This window comes from Hyla sarda, chromosome 2 (genome assembly GCF_029499605.1).
Source record: "Hyla sarda isolate aHylSar1 chromosome 2, aHylSar1.hap1, whole genome shotgun sequence".
Taxonomy (NCBI): Eukaryota; Metazoa; Chordata; class Amphibia; order Anura; family Hylidae; genus Hyla; species Hyla sarda.
The window spans coordinates 74288069-74315447 of NC_079190.1; the positions used below are offsets into that span (position 1 = coordinate 74288069).

Below are 27379 nucleotides of genomic sequence, written 5' to 3' on the forward strand. Positions count from 1 at the left end.
GGTAACGCTGGGTTCACATCAGCATTCTTAATTTCTGCTGAAGCTCAGAAAAAAAAAATAAGTGAGGCCAGATCAAGTGACCTTACACGTAAATAGTAAAAAAAAAGAGTTAATATACGGACATTAGTGGACTTTTCCCAAAAATTATTCCAAATAATGAACCATGAAGCATCCTTTTAGAACAGTGATCCCCAACCGGGGCTCTGTATGAAAAATGAAAAAAAGGAGAGAAGGGGAATTTGCGCTCCTAGTGAAGGAGGTTACAGTTCAGTTTAAAGTAGAATTAAAGTTAAACTCACCGAGTTCAGTTGCACTCAGAGCGCAACACCTCAGATAGCGTTCTTTAATCAATATGTCTCCAGACCGGCAGCTTCGGTCCTTTGGTAGCAGCCTTGCTGTTCCAGCTCAAGGCAATAGGGAAAATAGTAGAAAAATGAACCGATCCTGGCGCTGGTACTCTGGATATAAGAAGGACTTGAAATCCAAAGGAACACCATTGGATTTCAAGTCCTTCTTATATCCAGTGTACCAGCGCCAGGATCGGTTCATTTTTCTACGATTTTCCCTATAACTGGGGTTCTGTGGAACCTAGGGGTTCCGTCAAGAACTGCCAGGGGTTCCGCGGGCTCCAGCAGCCAATGTATTTTATTATTTTTAAAACTTCCGGCCTGCGTGCCTGTGAATCATGGCGGCGCAGGGGGGAAGGGAAGCTTGCGTGCGCATTGCGTGTACGTGCGCACTGCTGCAACACCGTGAGTGAGTCACAGGCGCGCAGGCCGGGAAGGGGATAAATGCAATGGGGATGGTGCGCCGACCCCTGATCATCTTCCTGGCCCCGGACCAGCTTCCCAGCCCCCTGATCATCTTCCTGGCCCTGGATCATCTTCCTGGCCCCCGGTCTATCTTCCCTGCCCCCAGACCATCTTTCCGGCCTCCTGATCATCTTCCCGGCCCCCAGACCAGCTTCCAGGCCCCCAGACCAGCTTTCCAGCCTCCGGACCATCTTTCTACCACCGGATTCTTCTCAGCCTCCAGATTCTTCCCGGCCCCCGCAGTGGACGTTGAAAAACAGCTCAGCTTAATTAAGGTACTGCACCTTCTCCCCTCTATCACCCCTGTCCACCCCCCTTTGTCACCCCTCTGTTACCCCCTTTCACCCATGTCCACTTTCCTGTCATCCATGTCCACTTTATCCACCCCTGTCACCTATGTTCACTATACCCTCTGACCACCCCCCAGTCTACCCCCTGTCACCAATGTCCAACCCTCAATATTCACCCCTCTGTCCCTTTGTCACCCCTATCCACCCTCTGTTACCACCTTGTCACTCCTGTCCACCCCTCTTTCACCCCTCTACACCCCTCTATCACCCACGTACACTCCTCTACATACCTGTCACCCATGTACACTCCTCTACACACCTGTCACCCATGTACACTCCTCTACACACCTGTCACCCATATACACCCCTCTGTCACCCACGTACACTCCTCTACATACCTGTCACCCATGTACACTCCTCTACACACCTGTCACCCATGTACACTCCTCTACACACCAGTCACCCATGTATACTCCTCTAGACCTGTCACCCATGTACACTCCTCTACACACCTGTCACCCTTGTACATCCCTCTACACACCTGTCACCCATGTACACTCCTCTACACACCTGTCACCCATGTACATTCCTCTACACACCTGTCACCTATGTACACCTCTCTACACAGCTGTCACCCATGTACACCTTTCTGCACCCCTCTGTTTCCCTTTTACACCTATACTCCCCTGTTTTCCTCTTCACTTGTAAAAGGGGAATCTGGAGGCTGATGCTAGAAAAGTGCGGAGCCTAATAGGTTTGTTTTGCAGGTTTAACGGTGAAGATTTGTGGCTGGAAGGGAATGTCGCTGATTAGAGGAGATGTCATTGCGAGTAGCTGTATAAAGCAGCTCTGTAATCCCCAGTGGGGTTCCCTGAGCCGAAAAAGATTGGGAAACACTGGTTTAGAATATGATAGATTGATGACAATGACATATCTAACGGAACGGATGTCCCTAACTCTGATGTCAACATAGCCTGAAGATGATACATTACGAGCGGACAAAGTTCTTATTGTTATTGCACAATTTAAGGGCACTATGGGGTGGATTTATCAAAACCTTTACAGAAGAAAATTTGACCTGTTGCCCATAACAACCAATTAGATTGCTTCTTTCATTTTTCAGAGGCCTTGTTAAAAATGAAAGAAGCAATCTGATTGGTTGCTATGGGAAACTGGTCAGCTTTTTCCTCTGCACAGGTTTTGATAAATCTAAAGTGTTTTTTTTTCTTATGAGTTTCCTCTTCACATAGACTGCCTTATGGTGTCAATACGATCTCTTTTGCCTGTTGTAATATAAATTAACAGCAGGGGGAGCTGTAGGGTTACAGAAATTCACTCCATATGTAGAAAACATCTGCTTATGACAGGTATGGCATATATATTCATATATTATTATTTACATTGATGTTTTTTGTATGATTTATAAACTTTGTGGATATGTTTGTAAAGTTAGGAAAAAAAACAACGAATGCATTGACTACATGCAACAAGTTTCTTTTTTGAGTTGTATAAAACGAATGCAATACATTCCAAACACAAAGGTCATAATAACTTATATGTGTGTAAAGCAATGGAATAGAACATTTAAATGAATACTTTACACCTTAGATCTCCAAACTGTGAACCTCCAGCTGTTACAAAACTACAACTCCCAGCATGCAGCTCAGTACAGGCATGCTGGGAGTTGTAATTTTGAAACAGCTGGAGTCCAATAGTTTGGAGACCATTTCTCTACACACATAGGTTATCATGACATAAAGGTGCAGGAAAGAAGGAATAGAACATATAAATAAATTCTGTACACCCTTGGTCTTCAAACTTTGTACATCCAGCTGTTGCAAAACCACAACTCCCAGCATGTGGCTGTCTGGGCAAGGTGGGACTTGTAGTTTTGCAACAGCTGGAGGTCCATAGTGTAGAGACCATCACTGTTCACACATAAGTTAGTATGACATTAATGTGCAGGAAGGAAGAATAGAACATATAAACAAATACTCTACACCCTGGACCTTCAAACTGCGTACCTCCAGCGGTTGCAAAACTACAACTCCCAGCATGAGGCTGTCTGGGCAAGCTGGGAGTTGTAGTTTTGCAATAGCTGGAGGTTCACAGTTTGGAGACCATTGCTCTACATTCCTAAGTTATTATGACATAAATGTGCAGGAAGGAAGGAATAGAAGATCTAAATAAATACTCTACACCCAAAGGTATCCAAACTGCGGACCTCCAGCGGTTGCAAAACTACAGCTCCAAGCATGCAGCTGTCAGGGCAAGCTGGGAGTTGTAGTTTTGCATCAGCTGGAGTTTCACAATTTGGGGACCATTGCTCTGCACACGTAAGTTATTATAACATAAATGTGCAGGAAGAAAGGAATAGAACATAATAAATACTGTACATCCAAGGTATCCAAACCGGGGCCTCCAGCTGTTGCAAAACTACAACTCCCAGCATGCCCGGACAGCTGTTGGCAATGGAATAGAACATTTTATTAAATAATCTACACCCTACGTCTCCAAACTGTGGACCTCTCGCTGTTGCAAACTACAACTCCCAGCATGCATCTCTCTCCTGGTATGCTTGGAGTTGTAGTTTTGCAACAGCTGGAGGTCCACAGTTTGGAGACCACTGCTCTACATACCTAAGTTATTATGAAATAAGTGTGCAGGAAGGAAGGAATAGAAGATATAAATAAATACTCTACATCCAAAGGTATCCAAACTGCAGACCTCCAGCTGTTGCAAAACTACAACTCCCAGCATGCATCTCTCTCCTGGTATGCTTGGAGTTGTAGTTTTGCAACAGCTGGAGGACCACAGTTTGGAGACCATTGCTCTACATACCTAAGTTATTATGAAATAAGTGTGCAGGAAGGAAGGAATAGAAGATATAAATAAATACTCTACATCCAAAGGTATCCAAACTGCAAACCTCCAGCTGTTGCAAAACTACAACTCCCAGCATGCCCGGACAGCCGTTGGCTGTCCGGGCATGCTGGGAGTTGTAGTTTTGCAACAGCTGGAGTTCCATAGTTTGGATCCCTTGGGTGTAGAGTATTTATTTATATCTTTTATTTCTTATTTCATAACTAGAAGATTGCTAGGTATGTAATTATAAACGATAGTCTTTGTTATAGTGTTACTTACCATACAGTATATTTAGCATAGAGATTGGCATAACAAGGAAGCCTATGAGCATGTCAGCAATAGCCAGGGACATAAGGAAATAATTTGTTGCGTTCTGAAGCTTTTTCTCCAGAGACACGGCCATGATCACTAGTATATTCCCAGCAATGGTCACCACAATGACTGTGACCGTCAGAAGGGCCGGCCAATTCTTCTCCAAAGAAAAAGAACTTCCTCCTGGAGCGAGTTGGGTTAAATTTTCCGAATTTAAGGTCCAGTTGAAAATATCGGTCGAATTAGCCGCTCCTGCCGTAGGGTCACTGCTGGTATAGGATAACTTGTTGGGGTTTAGTTGTAAGAAAGAGCTCTTGGAGATATTCAGAAAGTTCTCCTTTTCAAGAATGTCCATATTTAATCCTGAGTTTTGCAGGGAAATGACATGAAAGAACAGAAGGGAGTAACTTTTCTCGAGCATTGGTCTGTTTTTAATCCACACTGAATAGATTCATGTGAGTTGGTGCAGTATTCCGCTGAGAAGCTCACTTGGGTGTCCTCTCTAAGTCTATTCGGTGTACGATCCATAGGTTCCTTACCATTATTGCAGGGGCAGTAAAGCAATTTTTCTGCGGTTCCTTTTATACTCAGGCATCAGATAGCAAATGCGTTTAATCCGGTCGGAACTGATGTTGCATTAGGAAGTGTTCAGCGGAGAGACAATCATCCTAAACTGTAATCTTTCTCCCAGTGTTTAAGTCCTTCACCTCCTGAGGAATCTGGGGGGGGTATACAATGGCAATACTAATGCATTTAGTCAGAGCCACTGGAGAACGTGACTGTCCCTCAAACTGACAAAACCTCACTGCTAATATGGTTATCTTAATGCGAATCTCTATAGTCAATGTCTGAGCAATAATCACTGTAGTTATTACAGCAGCTCGGTATATTATGGAAGTCTATGGAAGTGTCAAAAAATGACTAAAATATTTCATAGAACCATAGAATGTGTTGGAAGATAGGAACCATGCGGCCTATCTAGTCTACCCAATATTCTGAATATTTTGAATAGTCCCTGGCCCTATCTTTTATGAAGGATAACCTTATATCTAGCCCTATCTTATATGAAGGATGACCTTATGCCTATCCCTATCTTATAGAAAGGATAGCCTTATGCCTATCCCTATCTTATAGGAAGGATAATCTTCATATATGAAGGATAGACCTATGTCTATCCCTATCTCATATAAAAGATAGCCTTATGCATATCCCTATCTAATATAAAGGATAGTCTTATGCCTACCCCTATCTTATAGGAAGGATAGCCTTATGCATATCCCTATCTTATATGAAGAATAACCACATGTCTATCCCTATCTTATATGAAGGATATCCTTATGCCTATCCCTATCTTATCTGAAGGATAGCCTTATGTCTATCCCTATAATATATAAAGGATAGACTTATGTATATCCCTATCTGATATAAAGGATAGCCTTATGCCTATCCCTATCTAATATGAAGGATAGCCTTATATATGCTTACCCCTATCTTATATGAAGGATATACTTATGTATATCCCTATCTAATATAAAGGATAGCCTTATGCATATCCCTATCTAATATGAAGGATAGCTTTATGCTTACCCCTATCTTATATGAAGGATAGCCTTATGCATACCCCTATCTTATATAAAGGATAGCCTTATGCCTATCCAATCTTATATAAAAGCTACCCTTATCCCTATCCCTATCTAATATGAAGGATAGCCTTATGTCTATCCCTATCTTATATGAATAATAACCTTATGTCTATCCCTATCTTATATGAAGAATAACCTTATGTCTATCCCTATCTTATATGAAGGATATCCTTATGCCTATCCCTATCTTATCTGAAGGATAGCCTTATGTCTATCCCTATAATATATAAAGGATAGACTTATGTATATCCCTATCTCATATAAAGGATAGCCTTATGCTTACCCCTATCTTATATGAAGGATAGACTTATGTATATCCCTATCTGATATAAAGGATAGCCGTATGCATATCCCCATCTAATATGAAGGATAGCCTGATGTCTATCTCTATCTTATATAAAGAATAGCCTTATACCTATCCCTATGTTATATGAAGGATTGCCTTATGCCTATTTCTATCTTATATAAAAAATAGCCTTATACCTATCCCTATGTTATATGAAGGATAGCCTTATGCCTATTTCTATCTTATATTAAAAATAGCCTTATACCTATCCCTATGTTATATGAAGGATAGCCTTATGCCTATTTCTATCTTATATGAAGGATAGCCTTATACCTATCCCTATGTTATATGAAGGATAGCCTTATGCCTATTTCTATCTTATATGAAGGATAGCTGTATGCCTATTTCTGTCTTTAATAAGGGATAGCCTCATACCTATCCCATGCATGCTTAAACTCATTCATTGTATTTGCAGCCTCCACTTCTACTGGAAGGCCATTCTAGTCATCTGATGTTCCTTAAGTGACCAACCAGAAAAATGATACTTGGCTTTTAAATAATATAAGCCCCTTCATCAGGCAACGAGAACTAATAACTAAGAATAAAAGCACAATATGTCAAAGATGCTATACCAACACACTTGTACATACACCTGTGATACTTTTTGTTTGACACAAGAGCATAGATTTTTTCGTAGCTAACAGGGTACCACATCTGTTGCTGTACATTTGCAGTCAGGTGAAAGACTTATATAGACTATCTCACTCTTCATTTTTAAAGTCAATGTACGGTAAAACACATTAGTAAAAACCACAGAAGTAATATGAAGGCAGCACAAGAAGCACACACCAATATTACTTACAGGAGTTGCACAATGGGAATTCCATTCCACCCGAGCTGTCTTTGTCTTTTCTTTACTTCCAATGATCCATAGGATAACATCTCAGCAGGTTCTTACGGACCTCCCAGGTTCCTGTCGGTTTTGAAGACAATCCATGTCATAGGAATCCTGCTTCCCCATCACAGATCTGCTCGGCTTGTTGACTTTCCAACACCACATTGTAGGAGAAAACAAGAAACAAAAAAACAAAACAAAAAAAAAAACCAACTAATGAAGGAGAATCCAGAAAAGCCGAAAAAATTGATAATTATTTTTTTTTTCCTTTTCAATTAAAACTCACATGGCAGCAGCTCCGGGTGACCAGAAAGAGCAGCCTCCTCAATGAGATTACATAGTGATTTAACCAGGAATGGCATTTCTTCCAGAGTGCCTGGGTTCAGTCTTTCAGACCTCCCACTACATAACATGTCATAAACTGCTAGGTAGCAACAGAATACAGTAAACTGACAATAGGGTTCTATGTTCCTTCCCCAATCTGTGCTCTTCTCTCCTCATTTTACACAGCATGATATTTTAAGAATGGTTCGTGGAGTATCTGCAAGTGAAAAAAAATTGCTAAAAATAACCGCACGCAGTATAATGACGCGTAGCAAAGGTTAATTTATTACAGTGCAGCGAGCACGCATCACTTACGTTACGACTAGGCAGGATATTTTGGTGACTATTTAATTAAAAAAAAAAAAAAAACACAAATTTTCTTCCCCCTATGATTCTAATTATGCAGGTTCCCCTCCAAGAATGATGCTATTAGTAACAGATCTGGGAACTATCTAGTCTCTGCCAGTGTGTTGCATGATTTATTGTGTCCGTCCTCGGCAATCTGCTCATTTGTCGTACAGTAATATTGCCGCGTTCACTTCATTCTCATAGAACGCTTTGGCGCCAAAGAGGATGTTTTGGTACCATGTTGTTGAAGAAAAGTCCGATTTGAAAAAAATTTTTTTGGACAGTGGGAAAATTCATAAATAATCTTCAGTGGTTTCGCAGGCATTAGGAAAGTATGTTAGGCTATATTCACACGGAAGATGTCCGCATGGAAATCATTCCCCCCGACAGCAGAACGGCGAACATGCTGGTGCTAGGACCGCTTGGAAATGCGCCGTCTCATAGATGGCAATTTATTTCCGTTCAGACTCCGCAGAAAGAATAGACATGTCCATTCTTTCTGCGGACTCCGGAAATGGGATTTCGGGTGCAGAAGCATCTGTTGCGGAAATTCCGCTGTGTGAACAGTGCGGAATCTCAGTGTGAAATTCTTATGCGGGATTCCTCATGAAAATGCAATCGTGTGAACATGGCCTTTAAGCAGAATAGTAAATGAGGCGGCTTTAATAAAATGCCAATATATAACTGTTCCAACTGATATTGTAAAAGGTTCTGTAAAACCAGGTAGATCAGTGTTTCCCAACCAGTGTGCCTCCAGCTGTTGCAAAACTACAACTCCCAGCATGCCCGGACAGCCAACGCATGCTGGGAGTTGTAGTTTTGCAACAGCTGGAGGCACACTGGTTGGAAAACCCTGCCGTAGATGTTAGATTGCTGCAGGTATTGGTAGCTACAAAATCAACCAAATTTTTTCTGTTTGTTAGATTACATATGACTGAAGATCACATCTTCCTGATGCACCAATCTTTATTGTTCTTCAGTGTGTTCCTATTATTTTTATATTGGGCCTGCTTTCTGATATCAATCATGACACACATATATATATATATATATATATATATATATATATGACCACTAGAGGTCCCCATACCATCCAGAACATAATCCTGTCCAGCTGCAACATTGTCTTTGTCCAAGCTGAAGCACGGGCTGGGAAAAAGTTCAGGAAGTGAGGGCAGGACTAGTACTCCTCTGTGCTCACTCCTGTCCTATCAGACTGCAGCATGAAAACAGAGGAGGGGGTTACAGAGCAGCCTGCAGTGATTAGATGAAGAAACCCAGCACATCACAGCAAACTCAGGGATGAAGTGAATGCATGCTTGCCTTGGGCACTCCCCTTTCCTGAGCAGTGGATGTCAGAATAAGTGAGCAGCAGAACAGAGGCATTTGTTAGCCAAATACAGACGCTAGACACATAAAAAAAGACATGTGAAATATCTGCATGACCTATTGAGAAACATATATATGTAAGCATTATTATTTTTTTTTTTTTTGCACGATTTAATGCATACTGTCAGCATGTAAAATAGAGGTGTAAAGAAGCCCTGGGCTAGTCATCAGACTTTTGGGCATACTTTTTGTTTATTTTAATAGTCCTCTTCCTCAGTGAGAACTAATTTATTTTTGTTATTTGCAAATATTGACTCAAATGTCTAGGGGGCAAGAGCCCAGGGAAGTCCAACCCATCCTCTCTATTACTGCCCTATGATCCGCTTGCATATGCCTTCCCTTATCTGACTGCCAGCCACAAGATACACTACATGCGCTGTACTGGGAAATGCTCCCTGGGCACTTGAACCTAATTTGCCCGATGGGTAGAGATGTCGCGAATTGTTCGCCGGCGAACAGTTCCCTGCGAACTTAGCATGTTCGCGTTCGCATCGCCGGGTGAACATATGTGAAGTTCAATCCGCCCCCTATACTTTATCATTGCGGTAAACTTTGACCCTGTGAGTCAGAGTCAACAGACACATTACAGCCAATCAGCAGCAGTCCCTCCCTTCCAGACCCTACTACCTCTTGCACAGATGCCATTTTACCTTCATTCAGCATGCTGCAGGCTTAGAAAGTGGAGGGTCAGAGAAGCTGCTACTGCTGTAATAGGGAAAGCGATAGCTAGGTTGCTGCTAGGTGGTGTATTCAGGGTCCACTTTACTCCTAAAGCACTAGTCTAACATCTGCTTTAAGGACAGCACCCAAAAAAGCCCTTTTTAGGCTCAGTCCATGTGTCTTGCAACAGCTGGAGGCACCCTGGTTGGGAGGGAACCGCTGGTTAAAAGGGGTACTCCAGTGTAAAACTTAAGTTCCTTCAAGCAACTAACTACAGTATTAAAAGGGCTATAAGTTCAGTCCATGTGTCTTGCAACAGCTGGAGGCACCCTGGTTGGGAGGGAACCGCTGGTTAAAAGGGGTACTCCAGTGTAAAACTTAAGTTCCTTCAAGCAACTAACTACAGTATTAAAAGGGCTATAAGTTCAGTCCATGTGTCTTGCAACAGCTGGAACTCTTTTTATTAGAAAAATATAAAACTTTTACAAAACACAAATACAATGCTTAATCAGCTGAAACATAAACAATGAAAAAGTAACAAATATAAACTCTTTGTTACAGAATAAAAGGACCTACCTAACCGACCAGCCCAGCTTAAGTCAACTAACAAATAATGCCTGATACTACTAATTCTTACCTATTATCCTTCCAAACACGCACACACATTAATTACCAACATAACATAAATATAGCTTTCCTTAATTAAGTTTTAACTGAAAACATCCGGCTAGGAAACTTATCCCCACATACCATACACAAAATGCATTAAACAAAAAATAAATATGGCTAACTGCCATAAAAATAATAAGGAAATAAATAAAATAATTAAAATAATTCAATCTTGGAAATACCATTAATTTTAACCACCACACCATACACACATACAACAACCAATACTCACAATACATATTATATCATAACATCTATTTTCCCCTTTCCCCTAACAAAAGAATTTGGGCTTACTGTCTAAACTAAAAATTATTCCAACTTGGAAAAACTTTATTTTATTTTTTTTCTTTTCCCTCCTTCCACCCCCAGGCAAAAACTCATAATATAAACTTTAGTAACACACACACATACATGGATACATTACCATAAGGAAATAATCCACTATAATATCAACTAAAAGCTGGTCTGACTGCCTTTACCCTACAATGAGGTATAATACTATACAAAAATACATAAAACTATTTATACTTATGAAATACATATAAACAAGAATAGAAAATTACCTACACTATGAACTCTCCCATCACCCACACCACCCCCATTAGACATGGTCAGAGTTCGTAGATCACAGTTTTAACTGAAACAGTCATTGACCATAAACTGACCCAAGTCAGACCCAAAACATCACCCCATCCCCCCAACAACCCCCACCCAACCTAAAATTAACCCCCCCCCACTATTATTAACTAACTCACTACAACCACAGAAATAATATGAAAAACAAAGTAATACAGTACTACAAACCCCCACCAGACCCAAGATTGGTTGCCTGCAAGCCCTTTACATTCAAATTACAGAAAACAAAACAAAAAGCTAGAGTGACATGCATAGCCCACCACCAGGAAGAAGGATGGCAATCCTGGTAAAACTAAGTTTCAAAATGCTCACCCTATCAACATTACTTCTAACCCTATCGCTATCCCTTCATAAAACTGACCCTATACTCACCCTAATATCTATATACTGTCCCTAACCAAAATTAAGGTACATCAAAAGAAAAACCTCTCCATAGGAGAGAAGCCCTACCGGTACCAAGACTGCCATACTCCAAAGACCTGATCTTCCCGAGGTCACCAGTGATGTTCCTACACACCTCCACCTCGGAGAGGACTTTCTGTTGGGTCGATACTAAGCACCGTGCATTCCACGTGTAGTACCTAACCACTAAGCTAACTAAGAATAAAGTGCCCCGATCTCGGCCACCCAGGTTCCTGAATGCCCCATAAGCCCACTCCGGATAGGAAAGGCCGGCAAGTTGACTCCAGCTGATGGAAGCGCCCACCCGGTTGTAAACCCCTATATTAAAGGGACAATGAAGGAGGAAGTGGTCCATGCTTTCCAGCGTGTCCCCACACTCTTCTCGGGGACATCCCCGGTCATCAGAGTTCCTGTACTTCCGGTTGTCCCTCACATATAGCTTCCCCTGAAAGCAGCGCCAGGCCAAGTCCCAAAACTTCTGGGGGATCCTTTTCATGTTTAAAAGATAACACCCCTGAGCGCCAGAGGCTTCTGGAAGTGGGTCAACAGAATCCGTTTGTCAAGGAACTGCCTGGACTGGGTCCTGATCTCCCACACTCCCAGACCCCACCGACGTATCGCCTTCAGAGTCGGGGTAGCGTAAGCCGGAAGATATCCATGGGGCATACGGAGGTCCTTCACTTGCCCTCCTCTCTCCCATTCCTGGAAGAAAGGCCGAAACCATTCCCTGCAGGAGAGTACCTACGGAGGAGCCCTCTCTGACCAGAGGTTTGCGATGTTGGCTTTCAAGAAGGTGTCCGTTAAGAACACCACAGATGTTTACCATAGATAAACCCCCTAGTTTCCTCGTGCGGTACGTAACCTCCCTCTTGACTAGGTTCAACCTGTTCCCCCATAACAGTTGGAAAAACAGGCTGTAGACCCTAGTGTAGTAAGCCTCTGGTAAGATACATACACTGCCCAGATAGATAAACAAGGGGAGCAGGTACGATTTGATCAGGTGTACCCTTTCCCTGAGGGTCATAGACCAACCCTTCCACTGGTCCACCCTCTGAGTGGCATCCTGGGGCTTACCGTTTCAGTTTTTGGTGGGATAATCATCCTGGCCGAATGTGATGCCCGAAACTTTTGCTGACTCTTGGGGCCCTGGAAGGGTGTCCGGGAGATCAAACGTGGGGTCTCCCCCTCCCAGCCAGAGACTCTCACACTTATCCCGGTTGATCTTAGACCCGGATGCCTCCGAGTAGCATTCTACTTTTGACATCACCACATCGACCTCCTCTCTCTCGAGGAGACGAAAATGGGGACATCATCAGCGTACGCCACCACTCTCTGGGCGACACCCGGCTCCGCCAGAATCATCCTAACTCCCGCCAATGGTCCGCAACTCACCCTCCTAAGGAAGGGATCGATCGCGAACACATATAAGAGCGGGCTCAAAGGACAACCCTGAAGGACTCCGGACCCCACCTCAAAAGAGCGGCCAGACCACCCGTTCACCAGCGGGAAACTCTCTGCCCCTGCATACAAGATCTTAAGCCAATTAACAAAAGTACTTGGTAAGCCATATCTCAGGAGGACCGATCAGAGGTACTCGTGGTTCACCCGATCAAATGCTTTGGCCTGATCCAAGGACAGTAAGTACCCCTTCCAGAGACCCGCACTTCTCCGCTCCACTGCCTCCCTGACACTAAGGACAGCACTTAAGGTGCTTCGGCCTGGAACAGTACAGTGCTGGGCCACAGAAAGGAGCCGTGGTGCAAACTTCACCAGCCGATTAAACAGTATCTTGGCCAGAAGCTTCCTGTCCGCATTGAGAAGAGCTAGGGGCCTCCAATTCTCTATCCGGCTAGGATCTTTACCCTTTGAGAGAAGAATCAGGGCTGACCTCCTCATTGACCTTGGCAGAGTGCCCAAGGAGAGACACTCATTGAATACTACAGGCAAGAGGGGAGCTAAAGACTCCTTAAAGGTCCTGTACCACTCTGATGTTAAGCCATCCGGACCTGGCGACTTCTTGGGGGCAAACCCCTCGATCGCCAGTCTCACTTCCTCTTCCCTGATTTCTTCTGCCAAAATGCCATGAGAGGGGTCTACCCCTGACTCAGGAATGGTTTCAGCCAGGAAAGCCGACTTCTTGTCTCGATCTAGATCCTTCCTTCCCAAGAGGTGCGAGTAGAAGGATCTGACGACCTCCAGGATCCCTGATCTGGACCGATTCAGAGATCCTGTACTATCAATCAGTCCTGAGATGACTTTACTACTCACTGATATCTTGCAGTTTCTGTAAGGGTCGGGCGAGCGGTACTTCCTGTAATCCCTCTCAAAAACCAAAGATGCTTGCTTATCATACTGACGCTTCATCAGCGAGGACTTCACTCTGGAGATATCCTCTCGACTACCTCGAGTTTCCTCCTCAGGCCCTGATACAAGCGATACCTGTTCAGGGACCTGAGGCTTGAGAGCTGGTGGAAGAACCCCTCAACCTTGAATATCTTGAATATCTCCCACCACTCTGACTTACTACTACAAAGGTCCAGTAAAGGTACCTGACTCTGCAGAAAATCCTCAAAGGACTGTCTTATCTTCGCTTCCTCCAGGAGGGACGAATTCAGCTTCCAATAACCTTTACCCATCTGGGGGGTCTCTGAAACATTAAGGGAAAACAAAATCATACAGTGGTCGGAGATCTCCACCTCAACCACGGACACTGCGGAAGAGACGGCTTCCTCCTTTAAATAAAACCTGTCTATCCTAGACCTGCTGTTACCTCGATGAAAGGTTACCCGCGTGGCCTGAGGGGCTCCAGATGTGGGCATCCTCTAGGTGAGCTTCCCTGACTATATTACTAAGGGCCACAGTCATAAGCCAGCCGATCATTGGAACCTCTTCTATCTTGGGACCTCGTGACATTATTGAAGTCCCCTCCAAAGATCACTTGCCGACTCGTAAAAAGAAAGGGCTTGATCTTCATAAAGAGATCCTTACGGCCCCACTTTGTTTGTGGGGCGTAGATGTTAATGAGCCGGAGCTCTTGTCCCTTCAGGAAGACATCTAAGATCAGGCACCTCCCCATTTCTAACTCAATGACCCGCCTGCATTCGACCGGAGCGGTAAAAAGGACCGCCACCCCACTATACGGCTCAGCAGCAAGAGACCAGTGGGAGGGCCCACGCCTCCACTCTCTTCTGACTTTAACCAGAGAGGCTAGATCTGACAACCTGGTCTCCTGTAAAAAGAAAATGTCGGCTTCAACACGACCGAGAAAATCAAAGGCTGGGAATCTAGCCGTATCAGACTTTATACTGGCACAATTAATAGGTGCCAGTGTCAGTGGGGTGAGTGCTGCCATCCTGGGTAATTGAGTTAGACGGCCTTACCCATTATTTTTTCTTGCCCTTCTTCTTCACCGCCTCATCCCCTGAAGAAGAAGGAACATTCTTACTTTCTTTAGATCTCTTTTTTGACTCAGACTAATCCATCTGGTTCCCATCTCCATCTGGCCCTGAGTTAGCCCTGCCCTCCGAGGAAGATGCCTCAACAGGACAGGACCCAGTTCCCCCCGGAGGCTCCAATCCCTCAGGCACCCCATCCTTGCCACCCCCCTCCAATGAGGGGGAGGAGATGGTATCAAGGACAAGGTACCTGTTCGATAGGTCAATCAGAGGAGGAGCAGGTAAGCTTCCTTTTAGAATCTGGCCTTTAGCACCTGAAATAGAGGACTGAGACTTCCCCTTTACAGCTTTTTTGCCCTTGTCTTTTTTAAGCCTTTCCCTCCCCTCCTCATCCACACTTTCATAGTGGGAGGAATCAGAAAGATCAGCCTCTTTGCCTTCCTCTCCGCGAATCCTCCTAATCTCCTCATCCAACACATCATCCCCCAGGGTCTCAGCAACATCTGGGCTAGCGACAGGAGCAGGGCCAGGAGCTACCCCCGCCACCTGAGAACTCTCCAGCTCCCTGCTCCTTCTGCGGATTTCCTCTCGCCTTAGTTTAGCAGGCCCCTTCTTGCTCTTCATTAACCCTGTTGCTCCTTCCCCCATGCCCGTACCCTCCCCAGCCGGGGCAACCCTAAAGCTCTCCCCAGCTGGAGCGGCCACCACACGGGAAAAGGCGCTTGGGCAATGGCTGAAAGGGTGTCCCAGGATACCACACAGATGACACCGGATCTGCCTACAGGATGCAGCCAGATGACCAGCCCCACCACACAAAGCGCAAACCTGCACAGTGCAGGTTGCGCTAAAATGGGTAGGACTAGCACACCTGTGGCAGACTTTAGGCTGCCCCTGGTAGAAGACTTGGATTCTGTCACGTCCGAGGAAGGCTGCCGATGGGATGTGGGCAACTGTGCTCCCTGAACGCCTAAGTTTGACGGAAAACGTCCAGGCCCCAGACCAGATCCCGTGCTCATCAAGATTTTTCTTGGGCATGTCCGTCACATCCCCATAATGACCAAGCCAGGTAATGATGTTGTAGCAAGAGAGCGACTCGTTATGAGTCAAAACGATCACTCTCTTGGTTTGGTTCTGCCGGGATATCGCTTTTACAGGGAAATCCCGCCAGCCGGGCTCGTTCTTCACCATCTCGTAATTCGACCAGAAAAGTTCAAGACCCTCTGGCGGAACAAAGCTGATGTCGAACTCAGAAGAACCATAGGGGTGAATCAGGGCAATGATGTCACTCGCCCTGAACTCCATCTGAAGGTGGAGCTCAACCACCCTTGCCCGGGGCGGGCACGCATCTTTACCCCTCCAAATCAGACGGGCCACATTCCTACGGTTACTATCCTGCCCGGGTGTTGGGAGGGACCACATCACCTTCCCATTCTGTTCTCGGAAGGCACCCAGACCATGCCTCTCTATTCAAAAAGACAGGTCAACCAAACCTCTCCCTTCTACCTCAATTGACCTATCACCCTTACGCAGAGCCTCCAGGAGGCGCCGCTGCAAGTGACCTCCAGAACCAGATGGAGATGGGGACCCTCTTGATTCCCCGGCAGCGACGCTGGCATAGCTTCTACCAGTCACCACCGGGGGGGCAGCCGAACCAGCCCCTACTTCCTCAGTACTCTTTACTGATCCAGTGACATCCCTTTGCCCGCCTCCAGCACTCTTCTCTTGCACACCGCTAGCATCCCTCTCTTGCACACCGCTAGCAACCCTCTCTTTCACACCACTAGCACCCCTCTTGTACTCCTCTAATGCCCCACTCTTGCACACTGCTAACATTTTCATGCAACATACCATTACCAAAATTTTCACTCTCTTTTACACTCTTCCCTTTCACACTATTATCCTGGCTAAACTTTCCTGAGCTGGCCGGGTTATTTGCGTATGCCACAGGGATTTGTGCAACTGGTCCCGCCCCCGATGACCGCTTTTTCGGTTCTGGCGATGTTACTTCCAGTTCCAGTGATGTCACTTCCGGCAACGCCGATGATGTTCCCAGTGAGAACTGCTTCACACTGGGTGGGAGCTGTCCCTCCGGATGCACCCCCACCCCTCCTACAGCAGCCGACGTGCAGGGGTTCCCCACAGCGTCAGTGCATCCTTCAGGAGCCACCTCACCCGACCGCTCGGGCTTTTCTGCCAATCCAGATGCATGGACACTCCCCCCCCCCTCACAGAGGAATGCCCTTCTACGCCCAGATCGCTCGAGGGACCGCCCGCCGAGCAGACAGCAACATCACCAAGCTCCGGCACTAGGACACGCCCCCCGCCCACCTTCAGCACTGGAGTCGCCCACCTTAAGCCTGTCCTGCCCTTCACTACCAGCAGGACAGGCGGGCTCCTTGGCGTCTGCAGTCATCTTAGAAACCTTATCCACCATGTACCCCCCATGCTGGCCCCGCTTTACAGCAAAAGCGGGGTCGGGCCGACTGCGGGGCCCACCAGCCTGAACCACCTTTTCAGATGGCCCAGACTGCTGGAGAGAAGAATGAACAAGTCTGGTGACCTCTCCTTTTTTCCTTTTATTTCTCCTCTTCCTCTTGCCCTTCACCTCAGTATCTGGGCCCAAGTCATTTCCAAATGAGAAGTTCTCAAAATGGGTAGGTGACTTGGAGCACAATCGCCTTCAGCAATCCACCACCAATTAACCCATTGCTGCTGCCGCTGTCGTCACTGCTGTCATCTGACGTTACAGGCAGGGCTAACTGAGCAGGATTTATGTATGTACTCTGGGTTGTGTCCTCTTCCATTTCACTCTCCTCTGCACCACCATCTTGCTTCTCTTTAGCACCTTCCTCAGCACTGTCCTCTCTTTCTCCACCACCATCTTCCTCCACACCGTCCTCCTCAGCACTGTCCTCTCTTTCTCCACCACTATCTTCCTCCACATCGTCCCCTCAGCACTGTCCTCTCTTTCTCCTCCACCATCCACCTCCACACCGTCCTCCTCTGCACTGCTTTCGCTGTGACTGACCTCCTCCTCTCTTTCTGGGTTCTGCTTGCCTCTGAACCCATTTTCATTGCAGAGTTTTTCTGTGAAGTTTTTCCATGATCTCCATCCTCACCCTTCCTACCTCCTCAACCTCTTTTTTCAGGGTGCGTACTTTAGCCGAATACACTGGCCTTAGATTTTTCGAGGCGTAATCAGCCTGGTAACGGGCAAATTTTAAGTCCTCTCTTAGCCCACAAAGCATTCTGCCAAGACGCTCATACTCCGCCGTTTTTGCTTGGAGTCGGGACCCAAAAGTGGCCAAAGATTACCTGGGACCCAATACCCCGCTGGGGTTCAAAGGTACCTTGCCTCCCCATGTTTATCCTCAACTCCTCACCTTCATGCAGGCCTTTCCCTGCAGCCTTGCTTGTAGCCTTCCTTGCAGCCTTGCGGCTTCCAGACATGGACGGTGGAGTTGGTTCTGCATTTCTGCGGATCCTGGAGGATCTCCGTACCCCATCCTGGGAGTTGGCCGTTGCAATGTCTCCTCCACCTCCCACCGGCCTGGAACGGGAGGTGGGGACGTTGGGGTTCATGCAGGGAAGCCCTTCCCCGAAGGCTGCCACAAACCTGGGGGAAGGGCTGGCAAAAATCCTCCTGCTCTCTGGTTCTCTGGTTCTCCTGGAGCTGACGATCACACAACCACACCCTGAACAGGAAGTAGTGCAACAGCTGGAGGCCCCCCTGGTTGGGAGAAGACCGCTGGTTAAAATGGGGAACTCCAGTGTAAAACTTAAGTTCCTTCAAGCAACTAACTACAGTATTAAAAGGGCTATAAGTTCAGTCCGTGTGTCTTTCAACCTGGTTGGGGACCTCTGCTTAAAAGGGCAACATTTTTTGCTCATTGTCACACTAGTGCAAATCACATTTGGTGTGATAGTTGTTCAAATAAAAATAAAAAAATGCCTTTTTTGGCTATGGAAATAAAACCAGTGCTGCCTAAAGAGGGGCTCTAACTATGTGCTGCCTAATATGGGGGAATATGTGTGCTGCCTAAAGGGGGATCTAAATATGTGCTGCCTAAAGGGGGCTCTATGTGCTGCCTAAAGGGGGCTCTAACTATGTGCTGCCTAACATGGGGGAATCTATGTGCTGCCTAATATGGGGGAATCTATGTGCTGCCTAAAGGGGGGGGATCTAACTATGTGATGCCTAAAGGGGGATCTAACTATGTGCTGCCTAAAGGGGGCTCTATGTGCTGCTTAAAGGGAGGCTCTACCTATGTGCTGCCTAAAGGGGGGCTCTAACTATGTGCTGCCTAATATGGGGGAATCTATGTGCTGCCTAAAGGGGGGATCTAACTATGTGATGCCTAAAGGGGGGTCTATGTGCTGCATAAAGGGGGCTAAAGCATGTTATTCCAAAGAATTTAGGAATAATAGGTGATTTATGCCCTTTATGGATTAAAACCAGACTCTGCATCAACTGTGTAATTTTCCATGGGAGTTTTGCCATGGATCCCCCTCCGGCACGCCACAGTCCAGGTGTTAGTCCCCTTGAAACAACTTTTAAATCACTATTGTGGCCAGAAAGAGTCCCTGTGGGTTTTAAAATTCGCCTGCCCATTGAAGTCAATGGCGGTTCGCCCGGTTCGCGAACATTTGCGGAAGTTCGCGTTCGCCATTCGCGAACTGAAAATTTTATGTTCGCGACATCACTACTGATGGGTAGGACTACTGCAATACAAAAATAAAAAGGCATGCCCAGAATTATGATGGCTGCCCCTACCTAGCCATGTGTTTATTTAAACCTCTATTTTCTTGTTGACAGGTCCGCTTTAAAGTAACATGCCTAGTATTTTTGTTGGTTCCCAACATACTACAAAAAAAAAAACCCGGCCAGCAAGGCATGGAAACCATATGATCTTAGAAGATGTCCTGTGGTGTCTGGCACCGAGATTTTAGAAGGGGTATTCCAATATTTTGTAAATAATAATATGGCGCTTGGGGGTTCCCTGATCTCCTGTCTTATAACTGCTTCCAAGACAAGTGCTCAATCTATCAATGATCACAGTGACCACCATCTTGGCCAGTGAATGGAAGCAGGAAGGAGACAGGAGATTGAGGGAACAGAAAGAGCCAAAGGGATGCTGCCCAGGACAAGCAGGAGACTTGGGCCCAGCAGCATATTATTATAATTTTTTTTTATAAAACACTGGAATACCCCTTCTAAGTCCTGTAAGTTGTGATGCTTGTTGATATGTTTATATTTACAGTGTACCTGTTATTTGGAAAAACCTTTGACCTGTCACCGAGACATGTCAATCATTTTGATTAGTCGGGGTCTTAGGGTACCATCCCCCCATGGTCATTAGGACAAGCAAGGAGAGTTGTATAGCTGTGCGCTTTACTCCCTGGATCTCTGTCCAGTTGCACAAGATTGACTTCATTATAAGTCTATAGAAATTAGAAAAAACTAGGGAAGTGAAGCATACAGCTGCATGCTTCTCCCCACTCATTCTAATATTCATTGGGGTTCTGATCACTCAGACTGTGACCGATCAAAACTTTTAACTTTTCTAAAGTTTTTCCAAGTGACAGGGATGCTTTAAATCCAGCTTAAAATTAATTTTTTTGGGGTGTTTTATGACGTGGGATGGCACGGTCACGGGATTTAGAAAGCAGTGGTGAGCAGCGTGGACCAGGAGATGGCAGAACAGGCTCTGCAGGAATCGGGGAAGGAGAATATTTCTTTTTTGTTTTTATACCACCCTAAGCCAATTTTTTTCTGTAGTTTGAAAACCCCTTCCCACTATTAGAAATGAGGTAGCTAGATAGTTCTTTGCACAACAGTTCTCAAGCCTCCCGCTGTGAAGAAAACTGCAACACAAACCCCATTTTCTCACGTGATCAGCAGGGATTCCAGGTGTCAGGACCCTATATCAGGCCCCTTTAAAGTGTCAAGCTGAAAGCACAACTTTGCCCTACAGCAGTGGTCTCCAACCTGCAGACTCAGATGTTGCAAAACTACAACTCCCAGCATGCCCGGAGTTGTAGTTTTGCATGGTGGCTGCCATTTAAATGTGTATTCCGCTACTAAAAATGTCTTTATTTTGGTGGAGCTGCTGTAAAAAGAAAAGAAAAATCAATACTTACCTACCCCTGGTCCTCCACAGCTCCATTTGCTGCTGGTGTTTGGGAGAACGGGCAGGTCCTGCTCTGACATCTGGTCTCAAAAGCAGAAAAGGCAAACAGCATGGAACTGGGGCAAGTAAGTATGACTTTTACAGTAGAACCAACAAATAAAAAAATAAAAAAATTGTGCCGGAATATCCCTTTAACCCCTTAAGGACTCAGCCCATTTTGGCCTTAAGGACTCAGACAATTTAATTTTTACGTTTTCATTTTTTCCTCCTCGCCTTCTAAAAATCATAACTCTTTTATATTTTCATCCACAGACTAGTATGAGGGCTTGTTTTTTGCGCGACCAGTTGTCCTTTGTAATGACATCACTCATTATATCATAAAATGTATGGCGCAACCAAAAAACACAATTTTTGTGGGGAAATTAAAACAAAAAACGCAATTTTGCTAATTTTGGAAGGTTTCGTTTTCACGCCGTACAATTTATGGTAAAAATGACGTGTGTTCTTTATTCTGAGGGTCAATACAATTAAAATGATACCCATTATTACATACTTTTATATTATTGTTGCGCTTAAAAAAAATCACAAACTTTTTAACCAAATTAGTACGTTTATAATCCCTTTATTTTGATGACCTATAACTTTTTTATTTTTCCGTATAAGCGGCGGTATGGGGGCTCATTTTTTGCGCCATGATCTTTACTTTTTTTTGATACCACATTTGCATATCAAAAACTTTTAATAAATTTTTTATAATTTTTTTTTTAAATAAAATGTATTAAAAAAGTAGGAATTTTGGACTTTTTTTTTTTCCGTTCACGCCGTTAACCGTACGGGATCATTAACATTTTATTTTAATAGTTCGGACATTTATGCACGCGACAATACCAAATATGTCTATAAAAATTTTTTTTTACGCTTTTTGGGGGTAAAATAGGAAGAAACGGATGTTTTACTTTTTTATTGGGGGAGGGGATTTTTCACTTTTTTTTTACATTTACATTTTTTTACTTTTTTTTTTTTTTACACTTGAATAGTCCCCATAGGGGACTATTCATAGCAATACCATGATTGCTAATACTGATCTGTTCTATGTATAGGACATAGAACAGATCAGTGTTATCGGTCATCTCCTGCTCTGGTCTGCTCGATCACAGACCAGAGCAGGAGACGCCGGGAGCCGCACGGAGGAAGGAGAGGTGACCTCCGTGCGGCGTTCTGAATGATCGGATCCCGCAGCAGCGCTGCGGGCGATCCGATCATTCATTCAAATCGCGCACTGCCGCAGATGCCGGGATCTGTATTGATCCCGGCACCTGAGGGGTTAATGGCGGACACCCGCGAGATCGCGGGCGTCGGCCATTGCCGGCGGGTCCCTGGCTGCGATCAGCAGCTGGGATCAGCCGCGCATGACACGGCATCGCTCCAATGCCCGCGGTTATGCTTAGGACGTAAATGTACGTCCTGGTGCGTTAAGTACCACCGCACCAGGACGTACATTTACGTCCTGCGTCCTTAAGGGGTTAAACACCAAATTTCTGGTTACAGGTACCTTATATTGATAGCATAGCTAAGCAATATTCTATCACTTCTTTTGAAGGTTACACTTTTTAATAGGTGTATTGAGAAAACGCCTATATAAATGCCCCTATCGTATTAAAAATTTTCTTAACATACTGTATATTTAACTCTAATAAGTTCCTCCAACTTTTACTTTGCTCTTTATTAGTGAAGCTATTTAATATGAATACATTTGCATTTTAGATTTAGAATTCCATTAAAGCAGATTCTTCAAAGTACTGACTGCTCAGTAGGTCTAGATTTAGGCTGTGTGAATGTTCATAATTTTTTTTAACCATGCATACTGACTATGCAAACTAACAAAGTATTAACACAGCAGATAGATGAGCTATTTTATCGTAATAATGTTCACTCATAAGATTACCTATAAAATCAATGTGCTGGTTATTTACTTGTCAGTTGCATTCATAATGGCAGGCCTACCATGAGTTTGTTTAAGTAGCATCTGTAACATACCTTCATATGATTTCTTCTTTATATTAATGATATATCCTGCCAAAAGTGGGAAAAACTACTCTGATAAGATATATATATATATATATATATATATATATATATATATTCACCATGACTCCACAAGGCATCCCAGCTGATTTGTTTAAAAATCGGACCCCCATAGCCCCCATAAACAGCCTTTGAAAATCCTGTTGAGTCAGCAAAAAAACTTGAGCTGCAGGGAGGGGCTGCTGAGAGAGTGAACAGTGAGGGGGTGTATGTCCTCCAGCCAATCAATGACACTCAAACGGCACACTGAAGCTGTCAGCTCTCTGAGCTGGGGAGAAGGAAGTGTGAAGTGTTGTCTACAGTAGACGCTAGTCATCAGTGTGATAAGATCTTCTGGACTTCCTGTCTGGAGGGAAACAATGTATATGCTTAGCAAAGATTTCCCTTCACTTTGCAAAGTTATATAACTTTACCATGTGCTGATCTATAAAGGTAATTTAATTTGGCTGGAGCTCTCCTTTAATTTTCTCAGATAATATTGTCATATTTTCTTCTTGTTTTTATGCGTTGTAGCTGTTGATGGTCCAGTTGCTACAGTCAAGGAAATCCTAAAGTTTTTTTTTGCAGGAAACTGGCTGAAATATGGCCTATGAAAGTGCTAAAATACTGCAATGATAGTTATTTAGATAAGATGATTTTAGTATGTACCTGCCAGACAGTAATGGACATGCTTAGGAAGGATCCGTGCTTGTCTAGAAGCTAAATGGCTATATTCTGAGTCCACCATAACATTGCTGCTATCTTTCTGTGAACTGACTATTTCCCGTTGGAGTTCCCTCCCTCCAACTACAAGTCCCATAACCCATTGTAAGTGTGAGGTCTCTTTTCTCCCTCCCACACATCAGCCACCCCAAAAAATCCTGGGATACCCCTTTTTAACATTAAACAAAAAAGAATAAAAACTAAATAAAAAAGATATCCAGACACATAAATATTTGTGCTATAACTCCCATTCAGCAGGATCTGCACATAACTGTTGAAGTTACGCAGTGCAGTTGTGTACCACAGCATTCAGTGCACATCATGGGCTCAGATCATAAAGTCATCATTACCTATTAATTTCTAATGATCTAAAGAGATCATTGAGGTCATTCAGTGATGAAACATGCAGAACCTCATATCAGTTTGTCCCAAAAGAGGCCAAACATTTTAAATAACTTATTTCTGCCAACTTTCGAAAGTTTGTTCATGAACTTTCGACATGCCCGATTGATTCCATACATTCACTGCTCACAATAATAAAGGGAACACTAAGATAACACATCCTAGATCTGAATGAATGAACTTATCATATGAAATACTTTCGTCTTTACATAGTTGAATGTGCTGACAACAAAATCACACAGAAAATATCAATGGAAATAACATTTATCAACCCATGGAAGTCTGGATATGGAGTCACACTCAAAATCCAAAAGTTGAAAACCACATTACAGGCTGATCCAACTTTGATGTAATGTCCTTAAAACAAGTCAAATGAGTCTCAGTAGTGTGTGGGGCCTCCACGTGCCTGTATGACCTCCCTACAACGCCTGGGAATGCTCCTGATGAGGTGGTAGATGGTCTCCTGAGGGATGTCCTCCCAGACCTTGACTAAAACATCTGCCAACTGCTGGACAGTCTGTGATACAATGGGGAATTGGTGGATGGAGCGAGACATGATGTCCTAGATGTGCTCAATCGGATTCAAAGGAACAGGCGGGCCAGTCAATAGCATCAATGCCTTCCTCTTGCAGGAACTGCTGACACACTCCAGCCACATGAGGTCTAGCATTGTCTTGCATTAGGATTAACCCAGGGCCAACCGCACCAGCATATGGTCTCACAAAGGGTCTGAGGATCTCATCTCGGTACCTAATGGCAGTCAGGCTACCTCTGGCAAGCACATAGAGGGCTGTGCTGCCCCCCAAAGAAATGTCACCCCACACCATTACTGATCCACCACCAAACCGGTCATGCTGGAGGATGTTGCAGGCAGCAGAACGTTCTCTACGGCGTCTCCAGACCCTGTCACGTCTGTCACATGTGCTCAGTGTGGACCTGCTTTCATTTGTGAAGAGCATAGGATGCCAGTAGTGAATTTGCCAATCTTGGTGTTCTTTGGCAAATGCCAAACGTCCTGCACGGTGTTGGGCTGTAAGCACAACCCCCACCTGTGGACATTGGGCCCTCATACCACCCTCATGCACTGTTTATGACAGTTTGAGTGGTCACATGCACATTTGTGGCCTGCTGGAGGTAATTCTTCAGGAATCTGGCAGTGCTCCTTCTGCTCCTCCTTGCACAAAGCCGGAGGTAGCGGTCCTACTGCTGGGTTGTTGGCCTCCTCCACGTCTCCTGATGTACTGGCCTGTCTCCTAGTAGCGCCACCATGCTCTGGACACTACCCTGACAGACACAGCAAACCTTCTTGCCATAGCTTGCATTGATTTGCAATTCTGGATGAGCTACACTACCTGAGCCACTTTTGTGGGTTGTAGACTCCGTTTTATGCTTGCACTAAGTAAAAGCACCGCCAGGACTCAAAAGTGACCAAAACATCAGCCAGGAAGCATAGGAACTGAGAAGTGGTCTGTGGTCACCACCTGCAGAACCACTACTTTATTGAGGGTGTCTTGCTAATTGCCTATAATTTCCACCTGTTGTCTGTTCCCTTTGCAAAACAGCATGTGAAATTGATTGTCAATCAGTGTTGCTTCCTGAGTGGACAGTGCAATTTCATGGAGTTACATTGTGATGTTTAACTGTTCCCTTTATTTTTTTGAGCTATATATATATATATATATATATATATATATATATATATATATATATGTAAGTCTGCCCAATATTCTAAATGCTATTAATAGTTATAGTTACTGGCCCTATCTTATATGAAGTATAGCCTTATATCTATTTCTATCTTATATCAAGGATAGCCTTATGCCTATCCCATGTATGGGATTAAGCTCCTTCACCCACTACTCTCTCAGTAAAGTAATACTTTCTGATATTACTGCATAAACCTTTTCCCCTCTAATATAAAACAATACCCTTTTGTGGTAGTTTTCTTCTCTTAAATATACTCTCCTCCCTTTAAATGTACTATATATATATATATATATATATATATATATATATATATACATATATATATATGCAGCTCATTTATGTTTCAATGGGTGGGGGGGCTGATGTGTGGAAGGGAGGAAAATGGAATTGTGGGATTTGTAGTAAAAAAAAAGAAAAGTCAAACAGGAAATACCAGTTCACAAAAGGCTAGCCACATAAAGCTAGTTATGGTAATCTCCCAACATAGCCATTTAGCCCCAAGACAAGTAAAGATCCTTCCTAAGCATGTCCGTTACTGTCTGCCAGGTACGTACTAAAATCACCTTATGGTGGAGAACTCCTTTAACTTTCTGGCTCCAGTTGATTTAAAAAATATTTTTCCAACGGAGTACCCCTTAGTTTGTGACAAGTGGGGTGGGAGAAGGGAGTGATGAGATTTGCACATATTTGTGACTTTAGTGTGTTGGATAGAATGAGATAGCAGTAGCAATGAGTGGTTTTTCCCATTACAAAGTTATTGCATTGCATGTGGCCGACATGACCCAATTTTAGTTTTCTTGCAGAAAAAAAAGTCTTAATAAAATGGATTATCATGGGGCAGTCACAAAGTAATGTGCAGTCACTTCCATTAATACATGGCAAAGTGCTAGCCCTTTGTAGACTATTATATCAATTCTAGATGAGGACAAAGTCAAATTAAAAATGAAATTCCTAAGAATGACAGGTCTTTTATAGTTCATTACAGCCGAGCTCTTAGTATATCTTCTTTGACAGCTCTTTTAAAATTCTAAAAAAATTAACAAAAGCGAAATCAAAGGCAGAAGTAGGAACTAATAAGATAAGGCAATCTACAAAGTGTGGACATAAGAGATAAGTTATATTGAAAGTAATGTAGATTAGCCCATATCCATGTGCATTTACCTCTATAATGAACTACAGTATTTCAGTATCAAATTATTCTATATACAGAAATACAGACAATTCCAATCAGAAAAGTAAAGGATGGAAGGAGATTGTGTTATCAAAAGATTTATAGGAAGATAAAGTCACAGCGTGTGCTGGATTATATACAGGTGAGATTGTGCTTCACCAGCTAGAAATTGCTTTAAAAGAAGAAAATACTTAAAGGAAGCAAAGTGACTATATGTGATGTCTTAAATCATCAGCTACTATTAAAGGAGTAGTG

The 27379-nt window shown here is 44.0% G+C and overlaps 1 protein-coding gene and 1 long non-coding RNA gene across 3 annotated transcripts in view; one reads left to right on the plus strand and one right to left on the minus strand.

Annotated features, from left to right (window-relative positions):
• LOC130358612 (S-formylglutathione hydrolase) overlaps positions 1-7521 on the minus strand; it is a 140295-nt gene extending 132774 nt beyond the window's left edge. Inside the window, exons 1-2 of one of the 2 annotated variants that reach the window (XM_056562092.1) lie at positions 7071-7384; positions 4247-4998 (exon numbers count right to left, since the gene is read on the minus strand). In XM_056562092.1, coding sequence (XP_056418067.1) covers positions 4247-4700 — 454 coding nt within the window. In that variant the 5' untranslated portion in view covers positions 4701-4998; positions 7071-7384. Of the gene's footprint in view, positions 1-4246; positions 4999-7070 lie in introns of both variants that reach the window. The other variant, XM_056562093.1, reaches the window with a different exon arrangement.
• Positions 1-27379, plus strand: part of LOC130358613 (uncharacterized) — a 33010-nt gene that overhangs the window by 3216 nt on the left and 2415 nt on the right. Inside the window, exon 3 of the long non-coding RNA XR_008889588.1 lies at positions 27163-27266. This is a non-coding gene — a long non-coding RNA (uncharacterized LOC130358613). The remainder of the gene's footprint in view (positions 1-27162; positions 27267-27379) is intronic.